General features: G+C 34.8%; 1 protein-coding gene across 5 annotated transcripts in view; it reads left to right on the top strand.

Moving 5' to 3' along the window:
• Nucleotides 1-19,484, top strand: part of ASIP (agouti signaling protein) — a 39,244-nt gene extending 19,760 nt beyond the window's left edge. The window contains exons 1-5 of one of the 5 annotated variants that reach the window (XM_087959446.1): nucleotides 9,271-9,315; nucleotides 9,705-9,742; nucleotides 11,603-11,763; nucleotides 17,937-17,998; nucleotides 18,660-19,484. In XM_087959446.1, the coding sequence (XP_087815572.1) occupies nucleotides 11,604-11,763; nucleotides 17,937-17,998; nucleotides 18,660-18,836 (399 nt within the window). In that variant the 5' untranslated portion in view covers nucleotides 9,271-9,315; nucleotides 9,705-9,742; nucleotide 11,603 and the 3' untranslated portion in view covers nucleotides 18,837-19,484. Of the gene's footprint in view, nucleotides 1-9,259; nucleotides 9,344-9,704; nucleotides 9,743-11,602; nucleotides 11,764-17,936; nucleotides 17,999-18,659 lie in introns of those variants that run through there. The other 4 variants (XM_087959447.1, XM_026681681.2, XM_026681682.2 and 1 more) reach the window with 4 other exon arrangements.
• Nucleotides 19,485-19,784: the final 300 nt, after the last annotated feature.

Below are 19,784 nucleotides of genomic sequence, written 5' to 3'. Positions count from 1 at the left end.
GAGTAACAAGGATATGCACATGAAAACATTTATGAGAGTAGTTATTCAGCCACACACAGCCATACACTGAATTGAGTTAAAATTTACTTTAAGAAATAGCACAGTCCAATAAATGGTCCAGGTCATATATGTTTTACAGTCCAAAGAATATCCAATTACAAAGTCTTCTTACCGGTTGCCTTTTTCATTTCCAGTAAATAAAGATATCAAAGTACAAGCACAGCATAAACCTTAGATAGCAACAGAATGTCAGAGAGACAGAATATCAGAGAGAGCAAGCCATGATCTCTAGCTCCCTCTTATGGCAATCTGCAATACAATCAACCAATTGGAACACAGTACAAATCAATACAGTGATTTTGTCTTAAAGCTACAAACATACATTGTTGGTTTATATATTGCCAACCCAACTAATTGGTGGACAGATTCCTAACAGCACCTACTCTTATTTTCTTTAAAAAATCTGGAATGATAGTTAATTATAAGGATGAGGGTCATGGTGCACACTTGAGGGTCACGCACGCATGCAAGGGACGAGGGGATCATGCATATGTGCGCAAAGAGGCAGAGTGCATGCACAGGGCGTGCAAGTGCATTGCATTTTGGGGATGCACATGCATGCTTTGGTCACTTGATGCCGAAGAGGTTAGCCATTACTGGCCTACCATGTAAGGATTGTAAGTTGGAGACATGGTGTTATAGCAGTTCTGCTGCTAGTGGAGTGGGCAAGTCTAAATGGTAGTGCTTCTCCAATAAAAGCAGGCTTGGAATCTGGAGGGTCCTTCTGGATTCAAAGTTCCCGCTTAAAGGAGCAGATAGAGACTCTGGAGAGCTTTTCACAGGTTCATCTTGTGGACTTGTTGCATCCTTTCCTGGACTTTGTCACGGTCGCATCTTACCTATCCAAGCTTCATGAGTTGACAGCCTGACATTAGCACTGCGTGGGGGGTGGGGGGGAGGAAAGATTGGAATGTAAGGAAGAAAGGGAGAGTTGAAGCCCAGCTGAGTTGTATGAGAAGCTACCACCAGCCAAGGTCAAACAATGAGGTGCTGGGAACTGAGCACCTTTTTACTAAAACAATACACAAGCACCTGGAAATTTTCAGATTATTGGGGTATAGCCAGAGGGGAAGGGGAGAAGGAAATTTCCTTTGTGTTGTTTGCATAGGAAAACCTCAGATTCGGCTTACAGTATGCTACTTCTGTATATTTAAGCTTCAATAAAGTATACTCTTGGCAAAACAAATGGCCGGGACTCTTTCTTTGCTATATGACTGAATGGGACGGTTGCACCCGAGCTTATGGCTCAGTCACTTCACTGATGAACTGTAAATTGTGCTCTTCACGGGGCTGCCCTTAAGACCATTCAAATGGGCAGGAGGAGCAATGTTGGGCAGATTGCACTATGCCCATTTAATTCCCAACCTGTTTACCAATTGACTTCTGCAATTCAATACAGGTTTGAGAAACAGCAGGGGACCCATAGGCTTTCTACTTGTTCCTTGACATCAAGGAACAGTTTCTTATTTTATCAATACTAAATCTTATTAAATAAGGAAGAACTATTGTTCACAAAAAATATTTTCATGGCATGGGAAGCGTAAACCATTAACGGTTTCTGAGTTTCACAACAAAGGCACAGCCAAGTGAAGAATGGTGAGGCTTGTATGAGGCTTAGAATGGATGCTTAACCATCAAGATGTAAAAAGGATTAAACTCAAAACTTCAAATTGTACCTGAAAACACAAAATTAGAAGACAAAACATGAAACTAATTCTGGTCACTTTTTTTTCTTTAATTAAGATAAAGAAAGAAATAACAATAAAACAAAATAAAGCTTTAAAAAGAAAAGCATATTCACAGATTCATCACACATCAGATGCACATATTAATGTACAAATTTCAATTAGTTTAATGTAATTAGTTTACTTACCTTCAGTAACCAGGACCAACTGGTAAATAAAAGATGATATATAAGAAGAAGATATCATTTGTTGTATTTTAAGAGAAGATAATAAGTTACTAAGATTGTTTAAATTTGTTGTGATGAAAGACAGAACTTGTTTCTTTATATCTTCTCTTTTTCTTTACTACATACTGTACTTATTTTTTTCTCTTTTATTCTTTTCTGTGCTATTTTTTCTTTTTATTCTTTTATTTATATTTTGCTTGTATTCACTTTTATATTTTTAATTGCAACGTTTTATATAATTGCTTTAAGAGGAATATATTCTGGACGAGCAATATTTTTGCTATGGTTGTTTTTATGTTACTAGCCTAAATGATGAAACCACATTTTTCCCCAACTCCTATTTGATGTTTATTTGGGCATTTTGTAACCTGATAGCAAATTAGAAACAGAACAACTACTTGGAAAGATCATTTAGGAGAGATGCCATGCACCTCCAGCTTTTTATGTTATTTGATGATCAGCAATGGGCTAATTGCAACCAGGGAAACTGAGCTGAGGAAGAAAGAGGAAAAGCTCTAAACAAAAAAGGACCAGGGTCATGGATATCAAAATCTTAGAGTTCTGAAAGATTCTTTTCCAGTTAGAAGCATTATATAACCGCAAGTGCATATGTGCGCGCACGAGCATATACGCACACACAAACGCACACAGGAGGGGCACAATCTCCTGTTAAAAGGGCTTTGAGAAAAAAGAATGGAGTTCTCTGTTTATTCAAATCCACCAAATGAAAAATTAAGTGAATAATTATTCCTTCAAAGCATAGTCTGTTGGTTGTTCTTTTTTTCCAAAGTATTAACGTGTATTTAAAGTTATAATGTATCTCACAAGACTGGTCCTATCAATACACAGAGAAAAGTGGCTGATTCAAGAAACAGGTTTTGGAACTAGGAAGATCAGCTCTGCCACTTCCCCCGAGTACCCTCAATTAGTCTGCTGCTGTCTGCTACAATTCATCAGGGAGAAAGCAAAATTCTAGAAAAATTTGGGTTCTGTGGAAGAGATAACAATATAAAAGGGGTGCAATCTTACCCTTTCTGTCAACAGGCAAATTCCTTGGGCTGGTCTGTACTTAAAGATCTGAGAAATGCCTCTCTTTTGAATGTCAATTCATCCGGTTGCCTTGTGTCACCATTTTCTTTCCCTCTATACCTCTTGCAAAGCAAATAGAACATTCTAAAACCTTGTAGGAGAAATCTTTCCAAATATCATGGTGACACAACCAGAAACTATGTAGTAGATACTGAATTTAAGAGGTAGGTAAAGTAAGAGATGAGGTATGGCATCCAACCTCCCCCTCCCTCACTGACACCATAAAAAGGGCCACAATCATTTTAAAATCACAACTTGATGCTTAGCTGCCAACGTGCAAGAAGAAAAAGGAGAAACAGAGCATTCAAGCCATCTAATATCCAATACAACACAAAGGTATGTGGAAGCTCTGAGATATTTATGATAGCCAGATGTGATCCTTGGGTACATAGAATTTATTTTCCTCTTTCAGTCTTTAATGACAAATAAAATAAATACTTGCACTCCACTGTTATCACTTTTGAATATATTACTCAAATGATTCTTCATTTTTGAACTGGGTTCAAATAAAAGGATGCTAAAATTAGAAATGGCATGTCTTTTTACCTCAAGTTATACTTTTTAAAATTCTTATCGTTAAAAAAAAACTTATTCATTCATTCTCAATAACTTTAAAAGACATAAATATATAATGCTGGAAATAAAAAAAAAATTAACCAGAAAGCTTTTATAAACATTTAAGATACTGTTCTTAACCAGGACAATGTTTGAATTTTGATAGAAAAGTTATATTTATTTGGCAAACCTGAAAATTTGCATTGATTTAATTTTCTATTTTATGTAAACATTCAGAATCAGGGAATTAGATGGTTTATGAAAATTTACCTCTTATTAAAATAATAGTATTTTAGTGAAATTATATATCAAAATATTACTAGATATCTTTCTGAACATCTCCAAATATTGGTAATTATATTTTGCAGTTGAAGTGGTTTATGAATATTTGTAATTTTCAACATATAGACACAATTTTTAATTGTGAATAAATTATAATTTTCTACAGATATCTTTTCGTAAGTAATTCACACTGAATTTATCATTGCTTACTTTTAAGGAAAAGAGTATAGCTTGCAGTGTACCATTATAATTCTATACTAACCTGTGTGAAAGTAAATTTCCTTAAATTTTATGGGACTTCTATCCTATTGAATATATATAGAATTGTGCTGCCAAACAGTTAAACAGAAAATAATAAATTTATTTGAAATAAAGATGATCTGGAATGTAAGATGATTCAACTAAAAAAGGGAAAGCAGACAGAATAAATCACAATCCTTAACGGTGTCCATTTTACCTACCTGAGCAGTCTAGTTTATCAAATCTAGTTGAAGCCAATCCAGAAGATTTCCTCCACTCACCAATAAATGTTGACATGTGACGCAGACTAAAATAAATGACAGGACCAGTATAATAAGTGAATAGATAAATAAAATGCATATTAATTGATAAAAATAAATAAATAAATAAAATATATCATGTTTTCGTATGACTTCCAAAGGAGCCTTACAGTTACTACAGCAATCTTTTGAAAAACTATCTATTGTGACACATCCAAAATAAATAACACAAATCTGATTATTTATCATTGACTGAATGGCTATTCAAGTGTTGGGTATTCCGTTCTTGAGTTGTTTCCAGCTGCAATTACCAAAGTAATTGAAAATATATCAAATTGTGTCTGCCAGTAGTTTAACAAGTGTTTGGAGGATATAGATGCATTTACAATTTGTTTGATAAGCCTAAATGCAAGCACAGTTTTGATTGGGCCTGCTGGTTTAAAAGCTCATATGGCAATAATGGTATTTGAATAATATGTATTCTCTTCTTCTTCACCTAGAAATATAATTATTTATTGGCCAAGTGTGATTGAACACACAAGAAATTTGTCTTCGATGCATATGTTCTCAGTGTACATTAAAAAAATACATACATCAAGAATCATAAGATAAAGCAATTAGTGATAGTCATAGGATACTAAATAAGGAATCAAATCATACTAGGAAACTAAATAAAACAATATAAATCATAAAGATACAAGCAACAAAGTTATAGTCATAAATGGGAGGAGATAGGTAATAGGAAGGATGAGAAGAATAATAGAATACAGTCTTAATAAATACAGTAGTTTGACAGTGTTATGGGAATTTGGGAAAAAACTGTCCTTGTATCTACTTATTCTGCTGTACCTTGCTCTATAACATTATTTTGAGGTAGAAGTTGAAACAATTTATGTCCAGGATGTGAGGGGTCTATAGCAGTGGTGGGATTCAATTTTTTTACTACTGGTTCTGTGGGCGTGGCTTGGTGACGTGGCAGGGGAAGGATACTGTAAATTCTCCAGTCAGAGGTGGTATTTGCCGAACTACTCAAAATTTCCGTTATTGGTTCTCCAGAACTGGTCAGAACCTGCTGAATACCACCTCTGGTCTATAGATATTTTCACAGCCCTCTTTTTGACTTATGCAGTATACAGGTCCTTGATTGAAGGCAGGTTGGTAGCAATTGTTTTTTCTGCAGTTCTACTTATCCATTGAAGTCTGTGTCTTATTTGGTTACAGAACTCAATAATTCCTCTGTAGAACTGAATCAACAGCTCCTTGGGCAGTTTCAGCTTTCTGAGTTGGCACAGAAAGAACATTGTTTGTTGTGCTTTTTTGATGATGTTTTAATGTTAGGTGTCCATTTTAAATCTTAAGATATGATAGAACCTAGAAACGTGAAGATCTCTACTGTTGATACTGTGTTGTCTAGTATTGTAAGAGGTGGTAATATAGGAGGGTTTCTCCTAAAATTTATCACCATGTCTATGGTTTTGAGTGTGCTTAGTTCAAGATTGTTCCGGTCACACCACAAGGCTAGTTGTTCAACCTTCCGTCTGTATGCAAGGTTTGTCGTTGTCTTCAATGAGACTGATCACTATTGTATCATTTGTAAACTTCAGTACTTTAACAGAGGGAACTTTTTAGATGCAGTCATTAGTGTATAGAGAGAAGAGAAGTGGAGAGGGCACACAGCCCTGGGGATATCTGATGTAAGATATTTTCTATTTTTTTCACCAGGGCATGGAAAATTAAATGTGTTCAATATGTTTGTGCGGTTCATAAATCACTCATATAATTCAGCCCTCTATTTTGAAATGCTTTTGGTGGTGGGATTAATTTCTTGATATCTCTGAAATTTTGTATAATACAAAGTTTTAAAAACAATCTTTCATTCGTTTGTAATTATTGATAAACTGCATTGTGAAATTTGAAGAGCTTTACAAAAGCTATAAAATAAGTTCTTACAGTATTTTTATTTTTATTTATTTATTTATTGTCAGTCGCTTACAAGATAATAGGTATAAGTATAAACATGAGTAAGAATACAGGAAATAGGTATGAATAAAGGGGACAAAAGGACAGGGATGGTAGGCACGATGGTGCACTTATGCACGCCCCTTACTTTTTATTTGCATGTATTAGTCCCAAAATGTGAAATTAAATTCATATTCAGATGCAAAGCTCTTCCTTCCAAGTATATGTTATGTTATGTAGGCATAACTAACTGCAATAAAGTCTTAGTTCCATGCCAAGTTCAGTCATTAGATTACTTTGAATGCAAAGTTTCTACTAAAGACCAAGTGTCTCTTTCTTCAGATAGATAATTTATTTTTAGGTGACAGGAGGAGGAAACAGTTGAGTAGAATATTTATATTTTTAAAAGATAAAATACCAAGATATGATATATATTGATGTCCCCATGAAATCATTTTTTACTTTACAAAATAATAATTAAGGCCAAGTTTTTTCACTCAAAGTAAACTGAAATTGCTTCTGTCTTTTTTTTTAATTATAAACTTTTGATTCCCATCATTCCAGTGTAAACATAATAAAAAGGTGAGAAAGAATACACAATCTCAAATGCATAATAAAATTAACTTCAATTTTATTTAAGACAGTTTGTACTTTGTGGCACTGAAATTATCAAGCATCACCAGTTCTATTTAATGGAGTTTATTGCAGCACTTGATGTCACCAAATGACTTATAGAGTTGAGTACCTTGTATATATACACCAATGGAGGAAAAAGTCAACATTTCTATATCCTTTCAATTAAGATTTGTTTCTTTATTTTTGTTTTAGTAAAAATGGAATCTATGCTCTGTAATAGAATACACATAATTTTCTTCAAGTCAGAATTGCCATCTTTTATGAAATTTGCCTTCTGTTCTTGTTCTCTGCTGCAATTAATGAAGTGCACGTAAAAAAAATTCCAGTTTGTTTTTAGCATATTGGTAGATGTGTTTAGATTGTGTAGTGATATCAGGCAAGTAGAGCAACACCATTTCTTCTCGAGATATATTTTACCACTACTATTGATCATCATCATCATCATTTTACCCATTGTCCTCCACTGCATGAATGAAGGCCTCTTTCCGCATGTTTCCAAAAAAACCTGTCCTGAGCTTTCTTTTGCCAGTTGGGCCCTCAATACTTGCTAATGTTGCTGATCCATCTTGTTTTAAGTGTTGTGCTGTTACCTTTGTCTCATGTTTGCTTCCCTGGAACCAGGTTTGGGTCAGAACAGCATCCTCCTGTCAGTGAGAATCCTTTCTTGGAGACCACAGCATTGTAGACCAAAATAATTTAATTGAAATCATGCTGGAGTACAATCTTACATCTATTTCCTTGAGTCTGAGTCTCATGACTTTTAATGATTTTGAAAACATGCATAGAACTGCACTCTATATTTGATTCTGTTTTGGCTTCTTTATAAGAGTAATATATCTTGCAAGGCATAATAGAAAGCCTTAACAGAAATGATACAAATCATATAAATGAATAGATGAGATATGTAAATAAAAGGGAAAATGTATTCATAATTATGGTATTCTACATACACAATGGACATTGAAAATTGACAGGGAGAAAACCGAATGACCTTGCAAAGTTCATAATATACAATAACATAAAATGCAATATAAACACAGAAAAGGCAGTTAAAGAATTAGAAACACACACATACACACCAAAAAAAAGAAAGCTGTATTATCTTCTCAGTGTTAGTATATGTGTGTTGTTGAAAATGAGCAAAAAAGAATCGGTAATGGCTGTGATGGAAATTGAGAGAAATGATTGGATTGTATAATCAGTTCAACACTTTTCAGAAGCACCGTAACAAGACATCCATTCAGTGTCAGTTTTAGGTTTGGGGGATCCCCAAGAAACTTTCATTGAAATGCTTCCATTTATAACTGTTTGCTCAATAATACTTGCTATCATTTGTTCTTACTGCCATGGCCATTGGCAATTTAGGAAAATGAGGGGACATGCAGTGATGCTATGGAAGGAGATGATCAGAGGCTCTGTTGGCCATACACTCTGTTTCCAATAAGTTCACCTTTTATTTGAAGTAGAACCTTGATTAGTCCAGGTTCTGATTTAAAGAATATAGTTCCACTTTATTTTTATACTTTCTTATGCTTTTCTTCAATTTTTTTCCTTAATTCAGAGAAAAGGGAGAAAAGACAATTTTATTAAATGTAATGATCAAAAATGGGTAAGAATGTTTTATTGAAAATTATTCCTAAACATGGGAAAATATTTAAAAAGAGTGCTGTAAAACAGTTTTATAATATATCAAAATACTGAAATTTATCTTGCTGATCAATATTAGTAAAAAGAAAGGCTTTTAAAATAAATATTTCAGGTAGGTTATTTGCTCTTTCTGTTGTAGCCAATTACTAACTTATAATTTCTTTTTCAAATTAATATCAGAAAAGGGCTAAAAAATATTGATAATTTATTTTATTTTGCACAGTAATTTTCTTCTTAGGCAGCAAACAGGGTTAGTCCTTATTAAAAGAAATCAGGGCTGGAAGTATTAGTGGATATTTTTCAATTATTTGAAATTATTTGTATCTGAAATGCATCTGGTGACATTTTCCTTAAAGTTAGTAGAAATCTCTCTTGATTACTTTACTTACGTGTGTGTGTGTGTGTGTGTGTGTGTGTGTGTGTGTGTGTGTGTATTATACACACACACACACACACACACACATTATCATCAGTAAAATCACGTTGCCGTATGCAGCAAATTAAATTGTGGACAGCTAGCAAGCCAGCCCAGGTATGCTACAAACAGATGTGAATTACAGGATCCCTGGAAAAAAGGGAGGGGCCTCTATCTAATATCTAGGGGCATTACCCATATTCTCCTAGAGCGAAGAAGACAACATAGAGAAAAGTTGCTCTAATTTTTACTAGTGAGCAGTGAGTATAATAGTCATTTGCCAATTAGGTAGGATAAATCTCTCTATCATAATTTTTAGTTCTATCCCTTAACTCGTAAACATTTCCTGGGATTCTTCTTTTTTAAGATAGCTATGAAAAATTTAATTAAGAACCAGCCAAACAATATCTGGAATAATCTTTCTATCCATCTTTTCATTTTTCTTTTTTATATTTAAAATCAATATTGTAAGCAGTGGCTTGTTTATGGGGAAAATTATTATAATCTCCATTTGGGGCTTTTTAAAACATATTATTATGTGAATTTGGATTAAAGTAAATGAATACATTTAATATTTCTTTTGAAATTCTGCATTTTTAAAGTTTTGGTTTTGATTTTGCCATTTTTGATTGTATTTTCTGCAATAAAGATAGCATATATGTAATATTTTTGAAATGTCAATTGAAGGTAAGAGTAATTGTTTTTCCTACTTTATGTGTTGTTCTTTTGTTTTTCTATGTTTTAAGGGCTGTGATTAACAAATTTCTGGAAAAAAAATGAAATCCAAACATGCCATACGTGAATTGTATTTTGGTTTCTGTATCAGCAAAGTTCAAAATTTTATTTCTTTTGTAATTGGTTGATTTCAACCTTGTTACTCAATTTTGTTCTATGGATTAAAAAAAACCCTTTCTCATTTTCTCATGCGCAGTTCTGTGCCTCTTTAATTCTATGGATGTTAAATATCTAAATTTTATTCTAGAATTTCTATTCTTTAAGGAATCTAACATTATTATACTGATATTTGGATATTTACAGTATAACATTATTATACTGGTATTTGGATATTTACATTGGCAAAATTAAGTAATTGTTTGTAGTGTTTGGTAGTGTTTGGTAAGAGTTATTTTGATGCTAAAAGAAGAGAAAATATTAGCATTTCAAAATAGTCTGTAAATATTGTCAAATTTGCCTCCTAAAGAATTAAAGTGATATTTTGTTTATTTTTATCATAGATAATTTTACCCCCACCTTTTTAACTGAATATTATTACACAAAAAAGGAAATATATATAGTAATATATATTAAGTATGAACTACAATTTCTAGACACTCGATATGTTATCTTAGTTATTGACTAACAAACACATTTTGTCTATTTAATGTATTTATACGCGAGTGCCTATATGTTAAAACTTTTACCAGATGGTTGAAAGTATTTTGAAGGTGTGAGAAAAATAAAGGAAAATTGCAAGAATAAAAAAAAGGGGAAATAGATGTCCAGAGGAGAAATTAGCTTACTTTCTACTGTATCATATAGTGGAATGAACATTGTAACATTGTTCATTGAACAGATTTTTTTTCTGGTGTTATGTTTCATTCTGCAAGGTTTTTAAATGAAGAAAATAATTGTACAATTTGAAATTGCTCTAATGTCACATACCTAAAAAGTAATTGCTATATAAATAAATTTAACGTTGCCCCAAACATAAAACCTCTCCCCTTTGTGCATCCTGCTCTCCCCTTCCCCATATTTTAAGTGTAATCGTGCTTTTTTGGTAAATTCTATTTTATCGTTTTTAAAATATTTATGTTTTACGGTTTTATAGCTTTTAATTTTGTAAGCCACCCAGAGTTGCCTCAGGCAAGATGGGCAACAAATAAATCTAATAAATAAACAAATATAATAAAAATATAAGTGAATAGACATATATAAACTACATCCAATTGTGAATTTCTGTATTTGACTCATATATATTTTACCAAACCAACCTTTTTAAGCAATGGATATATGAGTTTTTGCAAACGGTATCTCTAAATCATAAACTAGAGATTTCATATTTGTTCCTGGGTTGAGTGTTTTGCAGAATTATTTAATTGAAATTAGATGAGACATTATGGTGACCACAATCAAATATGTAAATGGTGCTTATGTTGGTTTTGAGCTTCAGTGTTCACAGAGGTATTTATTGGATGATTCAGAACTGCTTCTTGCAAGGATACGTATGCACTCGGCACATTGGGATATTCAAGAAAGGATGAAAAAGGATTTAAAACCGCTTCTTTATGCAATAATTATTTAACTTTATTGATCAAATATCATCTCATTTTAATCAATGATGAATGTGCCTTTCTATACTTTTCTGTTTTGTTGTAGCAGACTAAAAATGGAATTGTCCATTATGGCGAAGGAATGATAAGTGAGGAGGGAGGACAAAGAAACACAGATGCTAAAAAAAAATGGTTATACTTTTGATATATGACCTACCTTTTTTTCCTCAGATATCTGAGACCTTAGCAAAAACATATTTTCTTTTTTGCTTTCCAGAATGGAATATAAGAATTTTCTCCTGAGCTTCCTTCTTTGCTGCATGTTGCTTACAACCAGCTATTGTTACATGATATTTGAGGAAAAGCAGAACTCAGACAACTATCCAATAAATAATAACAAAATCAAGATCCCGGATCTCCCTCCCATCTCTATAGTAGGTTGGTAAAAATGGATCCTGTTTTGAATCTTAAGGCCAGAAATGAACACAGATTCCTTGCCTTTCCTCCAGGGGTGGGATTCACATTTTTTAACAACTGGTTTTGTTGGCGTGGCTTAGTTGGTGGGTGTGGCTTGATGATCATGTGACTGAGTGGGCATGCCCAACTTGACATCACTCATGTCAAGGGGCACTTCTTCTCACCTGGCTTCTCATGACAGTGGGGATGCTGCAACAGTCGTAAGTGTGAAAAACGGTCATAAGTCACTTTTTTCAGTGGCACTGTAACTTTGAATGGTCACTAAATGAACTGTTGTAAGTCAAGGATTACCTGTACAAAAATACAAAAAGCTTCTTTGCTTGCAAAAAGCTGCCCTAAATACCAGTCATTAGATTAAATACCTGCAAGCCAGAATTACAAATCAGGCAGGGTGCCAGAGTACCTTGAGGAATTAAAATAGTTAAAATACATTGATAACTATCAGCAGCCAACTCTTGCTCATAAAGTGAAACCCTTTAGCAGAGAGGTCATTTAAACTCTCCAGAAAGAGCACACCCAGGAAAAGCAATCCTTAGATCCATTGCACCACTTAAAGATGCCAGCTGGTCTCACTCACCTCACAAGATATCCTAAGGAATGTGGTTTTTTGCTGCCCACACCCTGGCGACGGGCAGGGTCTGAGTTCAGAGCCCTGGGCCTCTCATGGTAAATGAATAAACACACGGACACAATGTTTACTCGGGATGAAAAGGCCCTGAACAAAAGGCAGGTACCTCCTTTTATTAGGTTGCTTGCAAGCGTCATAGCAGGAACAGGGAATTTTTCCTTATAAGGTAAACTACATAATTATGCTAATACAAAACTATACCATTGCTGGGGTCTTATCACCTCTGCTCTTAGCCCTGCCCAGTTACTTTCTTCTCCCACATAACTTTCGTTTCTCCTTCTCCCATAACTTTCATTTCTCCAGCCAGCGCCCCTCCCAGCCAGCATTCCACAAGGTTGACCACTGCAACTTTTAGCATCCATTTATTGTAACAGTTGTATATTGCAACATCGGAAATCATCCACATTTAAGGAACGGTCACATGCCCCCCAGAAAGGCAGTAAAAAAATCAGTGCCAAGCTTGCATCCTGCCTCTTGGAAAGGACAGTGCCAGATACCACTAAAGCAGTGAAGGAAGACCCCACCCTCCCCAGATAGAAAAAGAAACCATGAGGCAGGAACAAATTCAAACACAATACAAATAATTAAATCACAACAGTAGCTGTTGCTTGTTAAACCAATTACCAGAACAAATAGACACAGGAACTAGCCAGATTTCTCAAACCAGTTTCTTTTCAGGAACAGAGATTAATCTTTTTTCTTCCAAACAAAGCTGAATAGGGAAAATTATCCCATCAATAAACACAGGATTAAACATGACCAAGCACAGAATTCAACTTCACCAAAAACCAGTTTTAAACCAAAACTGAGAAATGGTATGTAAACTCACGTTAGAATGTCAATCTTTCTAGCTAACCAAGAAGAAGTATTTCCAGGGGAGTATTTCCTCCCAACAGCAGTGTAAAAAGCTTAAAACAACCCTTCCCCTTTAAGAAAGTATCAAGAAAAAAAAGCTCCTTTGGAGACAGTAAGTCTAAGCATACTGCCAAGAATGTAATAAGGTTGAAAAAAAAACAAAAGGTGATTTCTTCTAACTACTGGTTCTCCAAACTGCTTAGAAAGTTAACAAGGGGTTCTATAGAACCGGTCAGAAACATAGAATCCACCCCTGCTTTCCTCCTATCTCTTCTTTCTTTTCAGTACTATATTATGAAATGAAATATGTGTAGCAACATTGTCATATGCCTATATTTTTCTTCCAAGAGATAGAATTTTCAATAAAATGGAATAGAGTCATCAAAATGGTATTTAAATGGTGAGGATGTTTCAATAGTAATGATAGCATATCTGTGTTTTTATTTCACTTCCTATTTGTAGATAGAACAAATGGAGGGATGAGGAGTTTTTCAGTTATTGTTCAAAAACTTGTTTTCAAAATCCCCAGGTATAAATTCTCAATAGATGTTAATGTTAAAAAAAATTAATAATTTAATCTAGTTTAATAATCTTGAAGAAAATATATAATGTAGTTAGTAGGAGTTGATATCACCTTCATGGCACAAAATTGTTCTAATTATGTTTGAATGGTAAAGTATGATTTCTATATAACTGTATCCATGTGGGACCAACTGTGTGATTATGGTTGGTCACATGATCAGCCAGATGTTTAGACTGGATTTAGCGTATTTATCCAGCTGTAAAATCCCACCCAAGGACCTAGATAGGCAGCTATTGTTGCTTGATGGTATTAATGATGTTCAACTGAAGCTCCAGATGTTTTGGGATTGCACCCAAGGCAGCTATTACTATTAATGATATATTTTTATTATTATTGTTATTGTTATACACAAAAACCAACAGTGTACACAGAAAACGAGATAACTATGCTGGATTTCGTATCACAAATCACTAGTTGAACACTTCCCAAGCATTTTGGACTGCGTGATGTATCAGCAGATTATGTGAGCAGATCCCAGTAAGGTGGCCTTCTGCATCTGACCAATGGTGATTTTGTTAGTGCCAAATGTTTTTAAGTGCTTGTCTAGGTCTTTAGGCATAGCACCCAGTGTACTGAGTACCACTGGAACCACCAGCACTGGTTTATGCCAGAGTCTCTGCAGTTCGATTTTCAAGTCCTGATATTTGGTGATTTTTTTCAAGTTGTTTCTCATTAATTCTTCTGTCACCAGGTATGGCAATGTCAACGATCCACACTTTTTTCTTCTCCACAATCGTGATATCCGGGGTATTGTGTTCCAAAACTTTGTCAATCTGTATTCGGAAGTCCCACAGTAGTTTTGCATGCTCATTTTCAACCACTTTTTCAGGCTTATGATCCCACCAGTTCTTTGCTACAGGCAGATGGTAGTTGTGACACAAGTTCCAGTGGACCATCTGAGCGACTGTGTTGTGACATTGTTTGTAGTCAGTCTGAGCTATTGTCTTGCAACAGCTCAGTAGGTGATTGATGGTTTTGTCCGCTTCTTTGCAGTCTGCATTTGGACTCACCAGCAGATTTTTCTATTCTGGCTTTGATTGCATTTGTTCTGATGGCTTGTTTTTGGGCTGCAAGAATCAGGCCTTCTGTCTCTTTCTTCAGTGTTCCATTGGTCAGCCATAACCAGGTCTTTTCCTTATCTACTTTTCCTTGGATCTTTTCAAGGAACTGTCCATGCAGTGCTTTGTTACACCAGCTGTCAGCCCAAGTTTGCATCGCTGTTTTCCTGATTCTTGATTTGCTGCACTTTGAGCAGCTTTCTATTGTTGACCTCCATCAAAGCTAGTTCAACACTGTATTTCTATTATTATTATTATTATTATTATTATTATTATTATTATTATTATTATTATTATTATTACATATGGTTTGACTTTGAATCACATCTGGTTGTAATAGTAAACATTTGGAAGTTATGTGGAATGTAAATGTTAAACTAATGCTATAATTCAAAACTTGGTCATTTTTCAAAACTGGGGAAAATCAGAGTAGTTGGAATGTGTGAATAAGGCTGTTTTATAGGTGAGAGCAACTAATCTGACAATATTCTATTTAAGAATTTATTGAGGAAAATTAAAGGAGAGGCACAGGGTGATGGTGTATTCAGCTAGAGATTAAAACTTCATGGACTTTGAAAAAGTTGTTTGACCCATATGTTTGTCTATCTGTCTTAGAATAACACCATTTGTCTGAAATGCTATAGGGCAGTGGTGGCTAACCTTTTGGGGCTCCTGTGCCAAAAATTGTGCATGCGCTTGCGCATGCATGCTCGTGTGCCAGCATCCCCACGCCCCTGCACATGCACATACAATACCCGCCCCTTACCTGCACTGTCTCTCCCAGCTGATTTTTGGTTTGTTTGAGGCCTTTTTCGGCCTCCCTGGCTTGAAGAAAGCCTCTGCAGCCTGAAAAATAGGCCCGTTTCATCACTTCTGGTATTTCTGGAAATACAGGAAGTGATAAAACGGGCCTATTTTTCAGGCTGCAGAGGCTTTCCTCAAGCCAGGGAGGCTGAAAAAGGCCTCAAACCAACTGAAAATCAGATGTGAGGAGTGTGCATGTGCAGTGAGGTAAGTTTGCCTGCGGCTCGCATGCCAGTACAAATGGCTTTGCGTGCCACCTGTGGCACATGTGCCATAGGTTCGCCATCACAGCTATAGGGTTTCTTGCCTAAGCAGGGGGTTGGACCAGAAGACCTCCAAGGTCCCTTCCAACTCTGTTATTCTATTCTAGCTATTAATAGGCAGTGAAAAACTAATGGAAGAGAATATTAAAGGCTTGAATCTGCCTGTAGGCATTCCAACTTATCAAGAGAACATTTTATTTTGTACTTTAAATAAGAGTTTACGCTGCTTTCCAGTTCTTGAGATTTTCTCTCTGCTATCAGATAGCAAGGCTCTGTGGTACTAGTCACTAATTGCCCTTTCTGGGGGGGAAAAAAGGAAGAACGGCTTCCTCCATGTTTATAATTTTTATTTATTCAATTTAATTTATTTAAATTTCAATGATTCAAATTTATTTAATTTTAATTTTTGTTTATTCGTTTAGTCGGAAGAATAATTTTGGGTTTCAATTCGAGCAGTGGTTGCACAAGAACAAATAAAAATGAAGTCCAGACCGCTGTGAGGAAAGAATAAATATTTAGTCCTAAAAACAGTTTATTTTTAGGGGCAGTCTTCAGAGTGGAGAGGAATTAAAGAGTGTGCCTCACACACACACACCTTCTTTTTTTCTCAGCCTCCAGCTTTTACTTGAAGGCTGGTAAACACAGATAAAGTGAAGAAATAGAAAGAAATATATTGCCTATGGGTTATTTTCATAGATCTTCAAAATAGTATAATTAAGTCATCTTTTTAACTTTCCTTATTTAAACATAAAATTACAGTATGTATACATACACAAAATTACAGTATGTATACATACACAATTGACAGCAGTCTCTTTCAATTTAAACTTATAGAAATATTTGTATTACTCAATAACAATTTAATTTTTCAAGAAAATAGTTCTTTTAAGGCTTTTTTATTTATTTTATTACAATTGAAAGTACCTTTGTTTTGCCAAATTAAATTCAATTACTCATCGCATCCCACATCTTAATCCATTTTTTTTACTTAAATCCTGTGTATTTTCATTCCTGCCTAAAACAGGTGGTGCACCAGCCTAAATCCAAGTGTCCAGCAACCTTCCTAATGGATAGGATAGGGAAACATGCAAAGCCAAAGTTCTGTTTTCCTTGTCCCTGACTAACGTGTGGGTCCTATCAGTTTGGGGTGTACATGTGCACCCAGGAGACCTCTGAAGCGAGCTACGTAACATAGCCATTCAGTTTTCAAGCCTTTTGCTTGGGAGAACTGCTATATTTGGAGCAGGATGGGCACCACCTCCCACCCAACAGTTTTTTTGAGTTGAACTCCTCACTCAGGAAGACCTTTTTATTTAAAAGGTACAGGTCTCTCCATATCTATCTATATCTACTGGTATATCTATATCATCTATCTATATCTGTCTGTCTGTCCGTCTGTCTGTCTGTCTTCAGAGCCAGGTGAAGCTCACAAGAGTTTGGGGTAGTTGGGAAAGGCACAGAGCATAAAATCAAACGGTAGTGGAAAAGAAAGAAGGAAAAACCCACGCATATGCACATACAATTCACTCACTCAGTCACTCCTTGGCACAAAGTTTAAAAGAGAAAATATTTTTTTCACTACCCTCTTTGACCATCCAGATACTGACACAACTTCGCAACTAACAGCTACAACAAAATACTCATCCTTATTTCATTCAATTTTCAAGGCCCCAAGACCAGCAATGAGATGTGAGACCATTTACGGTACATAAGCTGGAAGTAAAATGCAATTGTGATTTCTTTCAAGCAGAAGCAAAAGTATTTTATTTCTACTTTACTACTCCAAAAACAATAGAGAGAGATTCATCTTATATAGATGAAATGCATGGGTTGGTCACTACAATTGAAATGTCCTATCCAAGCTTTCTATATTGTCCTACCTGTTGCAGTTAAAAATGCAGAATATGCAAGTTTCTGAATTCTTTCTCTTTTCCCCCCTAAAGATTTAACCAAAACTTCCTTGAAGCTAAGCAGGAAAGAAGCTGAGAGAAAAAAATCTATGAAGGTAGGTGATTATTCTTAGCATATTTATAAAGATACATAGACTACCAATTTATATTCTTTTCTGGACTGTCATAACTTCCTTAAATAGTTTGGGGAATTATACTTTGCTGAGGTCATTGCAAATTTGGGCTTGGAAACAAAAGGTGATGGGAGAGTTAAGGGTTTAAGATTGGATATCATAGATAAATAACAAACAATATTTTGGTTCTTATGTGAAGTATGAAGAAGACACCTGGTTTGACCAGCGATCAATGGCTAAATCTCCATATAACAACCCAACACCCATCACCTTTTCAAGCACTTGTCTATACTTTAAATCTGCAGCTGGATAAAATACAATGAAAAACTCCATAAAATAAAGCAGCTTAAAGTGTGCTCAAAATGAAACACACATATTTACCTCAGTTAGAGCAACTGAAGTAAGACTCACTTAGACTAAGGGTCTTCAAACTTGGCAAGTTTAAGACTTGTGGACTTCAACTCCCAGAATTCCTGACTGGAGGAACATGACTAGAGGAGGAATTCTGAGAGTTGAAGTCCACAAGTCTTAAAGCTGTCAAGTTTGAAGACCCCTGACTTAGACTCTTAGGCAGCAAAAGCTTCTAAAACACTTTTCAAAAGCTTTATTTGTATGTTTTGCTTTTTTTTCCCTCTCTCCTCAGAGAATGGGGCAACAAAAAAAACCTTCTCGACCCAAACCATCTCCCCCTCCGAACTGTGTTGCTACTTGGGCGAGCTGCAAGCCACCATCTCCTCCATGCTGTGACTTCTGTGCTTTCTGCCACTGCCGACTTTTTCAGACAGTCTGCTACTGCCGCATGGGAAATCCAAACTGCTAAATCAAAGTCAAGAATGCTTTCAGTATCTAAGTATATCTTCCAGACTGGTTGCCTTGTATCTAGTTTCCAAAGAGGCCAAGAGCCTTGTCTTCTTCCAAGAACCACATTCCTTGTGGGATCTATCTCAAAGGGTAATGCTATCAGAAACAAGCTAGTTCCTGCCATGGTAATGATGGTAGAGAAGGGGTGAAATGGGAGAAAGGCTGACCACTTGAAAAGGGAAGGGAAGGTGAGAGAATGAAAGTTACACATTAAAAATACATTAGAAGTAGACCTCGAGTTATGACCATAGTTGAGCCCAAAATTTATTTATTTATTTTTTTGTAAAAAATTTATTTGGGTTTTCACAAAACATATATACAAATATTTTTTTTTAAGAATAGCATGGTCCCAGGTTATCACTTCTCCATATAGGCACAAACTCAATTTCATATTCATCTTTGTGTTCTATTCCATATCTTATTACTATTTTAACATTTTCTCAATAATTTTTCCCTTCCCTAAGTTTTCTCAACCTTGCTTTTAATTATCTCATTCCTTTCTAAATTCATATATCTTTTTCTAAGTTTCAATATCTTTCCAATCATTATATTTATACTTTTGTCTGTCCTGTTTCAATTTCATATTTTCTTTTCTCATTAAACAAAATTTTCCCTTGTAGTTACTGATTGGAGTATGACACCTTTGTATCTTTTAATTTTTGTTCATTCAATTCTTATTTAAACTTCAATTTATGCCCTTACAATTATAGCATTCAATATAACACATAACTTCCAGTCGAATTCTGCTTGATACTTTCTTAAAATACACACTAAGTTCTTAAAGAGAATATATATAAATTTATATATATAAAACATTTTATATATATAAAATTTTATATATATAAAACAATAATAAATAAAATACTTATTCTATTCCAATTCAGCTCTATCATTAATGTTAGTTATA

The sequence above is a fragment of the Notechis scutatus genome, chromosome 3 (assembly GCF_049901735.1).
Source record: "Notechis scutatus isolate UNSWTSFEM ecotype Mainland chromosome 3, rNotScu1.2, whole genome shotgun sequence".
In the NCBI taxonomy this organism is placed as follows: Eukaryota; Metazoa; Chordata; class Lepidosauria; order Squamata; family Elapidae; genus Notechis; species Notechis scutatus.
Note: the sequence above shows the minus strand (reverse complement) of the source record. Positions and strands in the feature narration are given on the sequence as shown.